The 4,402-nt window shown below is 40.8% G+C and overlaps 1 protein-coding gene across 1 annotated transcript in view; it reads right to left on the minus strand.

Moving 5' to 3' along the window:
• Positions 1-487: 487 nt before the first annotated feature.
• Positions 488-4,402, minus strand: part of MED21 (mediator complex subunit 21) — a 7,551-nt gene continuing 3,636 nt past the window's right edge. Inside the window, exon 4 of the mRNA XM_003202513.4 lies at positions 488-1,315. Within this exon, the coding sequence (XP_003202561.1) occupies positions 1,139-1,315 (177 nt within the window). The 3' untranslated portion in view covers positions 488-1,138. The remainder of the gene's footprint in view (positions 1,316-4,402) is intronic.

The following is a 4,402-nucleotide window of genomic DNA, read 5'->3' on the forward strand; positions in this document are numbered from 1 at the left end:
TATAATCAAAAGCCAGCCTACAATAATATAAGACAGTGGATTCAAAAATACAGAAAATGACTAATGGTTCAACTCCCAAGTTCAAGTACTAAAGCTCAAATTATCTGGTTCTTTGGTTTATTTATTTTCTCTCAAATGGAAGAAAAGGTGTTGGTATTTCTGGAGTCCTAGGATGAGGGGCACAAATTTATTTAGTGTGTGAAAATGAGAAGAAAAACCTCTTAAAGGATGTTAAAGATTGCAGGCTTTTTGCTGCTAATGATCATTCATTCATGTGGCAGTAAACTGCTTGCACTGAAAAGCAATATTACAGTCACTTTCAGTTTTCTCACTGCTCTCCTCATTACCACCTGCTTTACAGGCACTCACCAGTTGCTGTGAGAAAGCAGAGCATCAGCAGAAGCAGGTAAATGTAAGTGTGTCTGTGGTCACAAGGGAGTCAAAGACCAACTCCTGAATTACAAACAAAAAAAAAATGCCAACACCAGATATTTCAAGATTTATTTATTTTTAAATGAGATGCCAATAGCAAGAACACTTACTCTGCAAACTTCTAAGTTTACTTACCCCTTTACTTGCTCTGTAAAAGATAAGCTAAGTAGTAATACAAATGTTTAATTACCATTTCCGTTAATTAGAACAGATGGCCACCACTGTATTCACATCATTGTCTTGCACTGTCTCCATGGAACTCTGGCAAATTAAACAGCGTGTCTGTGTCTGAGTTTAAAAAACAACAAAAAAAAAAATACACCAGGAACATACAAGATTGAAGACAGATTACTAAATTACATACTCTTAAGGTACTTTTGTTTCCTTTAGACAGGAAGGCCCATAAAAAAAAAGATAAGACTGAAATCAGACATGTATATGGAAAAAAAACCCTAAGAAATTAATATTTTAAGTCAAAGAATTATACATTAAGATGTATAATTTGAGAACAAAACCACTGATTCTACAATGCAAGCGTTTCTGTAATTTGAGCTTTGATAAAAGCTACTGTTACCGACAATCAGGGCACCTGGAAGCCCCACGAGAGCAGGGCTGGCTGCTGCAGCTCCCGGTAGGCACAGGGCTAGGTTTTACACCAGATCGCTCGCCACAGTTCAGTTTTGCAACGGTGTGCTGCCCCCTGGTGCTACGAGTCCGGAAGGGGCTGGCTGTGCGTGCCACTTCTGGTCTTCAGTTGCGACTGGGCAATATCCGCCAGGGCGCTCTGTATCTTTTCCAGCAGCATATCCCCACGATAAACTACCTCTTCCAGACGGGCAGCTGCTTCGTGATTCTCTTCTTCTAACCGATACAGACTGGCAGCCTTTAAAATAAAATGGGGGAAAAGTAAGGATCTTCAGATATAACCCAAACTTGACTGTTACTGACAGGAGGAGGTGATCTAACAGTTAATGGTCCCTAGAAAGCAAAGATTCTCCTTGGCCCTGAATTCCATACTTGTGATTTCTGAGCAACTCATTACAGTCTAAAACACAGTGCGTACCCACACAAACAAAAGCCCCACTATGCAGAGATACTAACTTTTTTCACATTTTAAACTTTTAGCTCAGTACAGGTCTCCTGAGAAGTGAGTATTCCCACACAGTTACTGAAAGGTCCCTATAAGATGTTAGGATCGTTTATTCAGACCTTCCATTAGATAGTATATTTCACACAAAAATATTATTTAGCCATTTTTCTCTTCCATAATTTATTTCTGAACCAAAATGTTTCTCCTTTAGACAAAGTTGGTGAAATAAAACGTATACCAAACTTAAAACTACTCAAACGTATTCCAACTCAATTACAAATGAGAGAAAATAAAACAGATCCACATATTTTTAAAAACTATTACCCAAGTTCTTAAGACCTGGGTAAATAGTTCTTAAAAAGTCATGCTCAAACTAAGCTAAGTTCTACAAACATGTCCTGGTTTCAGCCCAGAGAAGTCTGATGGTGCATCAATGTTTGGCTGTTGCTGAGTGATGGTTGTGCACTCAAAGCTGGGCTGGACCGCTTGGCAAAGAAGAGCTGATGGCACAACGGTGCCAGGCAGGGGGTGGCCACATTGCAAGCTGTGTCGGGACACATGTGGCCTGCAGGATAGACATGCCTGCTTTAGACTATTTCAATAACCACTGAAACAGTATTTTTAAAGAACATTTATCTTTAATAGTGCTCTAATTTAAACAACAGAAAAAAACAAACAAACCCCAAACCAGAATCAGTAAGAGAGAGAATCCACGCTAACTTATCTCAAAACCAAAAAGATCAGAAATTCTTCTGAAACCCAATACTGCATTAACAAACAAGAAGCTGTTAGAATATCAGTTCTGAGGAAAGCATGTCCCTGCTGGGCTCTCTACTCTGGCTTCCTTGCATCAGCTGTCACTACAATCAAATGCAGCTCAGTCATGAAACAAGCACACTACTTGGCTACAGCAGGAGAGAAGTCTGTGACTATTAAGTACACATACTGTCACAGAATTAGACTGGTGTTTACATTCCCAGTTGGTATACTCGGTGATTATTGTTACTAACAATATTTCCACATTTTCCTCCTCTCCTCTGCTTAAAATCATAAAAAGCCACTAGGTTGGGTCAGGCAGGACCTGCCCTTGTTGAAGCCATGCTGATTATCTCATATCACCTCAGTCTCTTCCATGTGCCTTAGCTTCCAGGGGGACCTGCTCCACTATTTTCCTCAGAACACAGGTGAGGCTGACAGACTGGTAATTCCCTGAGTCATCCCCTTCTTAAAAGTGGGTGTGATGTTGCGTTTTTCCCAGTCACTAGGGACTACATCTGATTGCCATGACTTTTCAAATACCATCAAGAGTGGCTTGGTGACTACATCAGACAATTCCCTCAGGACTCTGAGATGCATCCATCAGGATTTATAGACTTAGAGATGTTCAGGTTCCTCACGTTGTCACAAACGTGACCTTCTCTTATAGTAGGAGAGGTACTGCTCCCCCAGTTCCTACTGTCTAACTCACCTGCACAAGGAGTTTTTGAAAAGCAGCTGCCAGTGAAGTCTGAGACAAAAAAGTTGTTGAGTATCTCAGCTTTCTCTTAATCCATTGTTACCAGCCTGCCTGTACTGCTCATCATCTGGGGGAACACTTTCTTGGATGCTCCTTTTCTGATTGATGTACCTGTAGGAGCCTTTCTTTTTCTTCTTTACATTCCTTGCTAAGTCCAGTTCCAGTTGGGCCTTGGTCTTCCTGACTCCATCCCTACATAGCCCAACAGCAGGCCATACTTCTCCCAGGGTACCTGTCCCTGCTTTCACTGCTTGTGTATTTTCTCTTGCTCTCCAGTTTGAGTGGCAGGTCCTGGTCAAGCCATGCTGGTCTCTTGCCTTCCCTTTCAGACTTCCAGCACGTGGGGACAGACAGCTCTTAAAGGTCTGCCAGTGCTGCACCACTTCCTGGTCCTTTAGGACAGCTTCCTTGGGGGTTTTGTTGACAGATTCCCTGAACAGCTGGAAGCTAGTTTTCCTAAAAATTTAGCATCCTGACTTTACTCTTTATCCAATGTCTCTCAGGGTAGGAACTTCTTCACTGCATGGTCACTATAGACCAAGCAGCCTCCAATCCTGATGTAACCAATCAGTTCACTTGCATTGGTGAATGCACTGGTCCAGTATTGCACCTCCCCCGGTGAAGCTGTTTATTACTAGGCTCAAGAAGTTACCCTCAAAGCATTCATTCCAGGAGCCTCCTGGATTGCCTACAGCTTGCCGTGCTACCTTTCCAGTAGACAGTGGCTACATCTGCTAATAACTGCCTTGGTCAGTAGCTGCCCTCTGATATCAAGCACTTCCTAAAGCATCTCCGGTCTAAGGAAAGGAGCAAGAAATAAAAACACAAAGATTGGCTGGCTGGTCCAGAGAAAGACATTTTATTACTGAAAAGTCAAGGAACTATTCTGTGATATAGATGGAGAAATTCAGGTATGCTGCAAAGCTTTAAATAAATGGTAACGTTTTAGAAGTAAAGGCTTCAATAAAGCATTGGCTCTGCAGCTACAAAACGAAACACAGCTCTAATGAGCAAGAGAATAGGAAAGATTAGCAAAGAGAAAAAAAATTAGTTAACAAAAAGCTATAATGCATCAGGACTGCTACATCAGTATTAGAATAGCTTAAAAACCACAGGCAGCTGTAATATATTCTAGGACTGATGTTATAATACATTTTTGTGTTACTGTTGTTATTTCTTGTGTTTTTTAAAACTTTCTAGCAAAAAAACCCCAACAAGTTTTAACTATGCTGTGTATAATCTCCTCAGAAACAGATGCAACTTGCAGTTTTCCCAATAAGCCCATACAGTACTTGCATGAAAAAAATTAGGCTTATATTATAACCATTTTTATGGTTAGATGGCTGAGACTATTAGAAAGAAAA

The sequence above is a fragment of the Meleagris gallopavo genome, chromosome 1 (genome assembly GCF_000146605.3).
Source record: "Meleagris gallopavo isolate NT-WF06-2002-E0010 breed Aviagen turkey brand Nicholas breeding stock chromosome 1, Turkey_5.1, whole genome shotgun sequence".
NCBI lineage: Eukaryota > Metazoa > Chordata > Aves > Galliformes > Phasianidae > Meleagris > Meleagris gallopavo.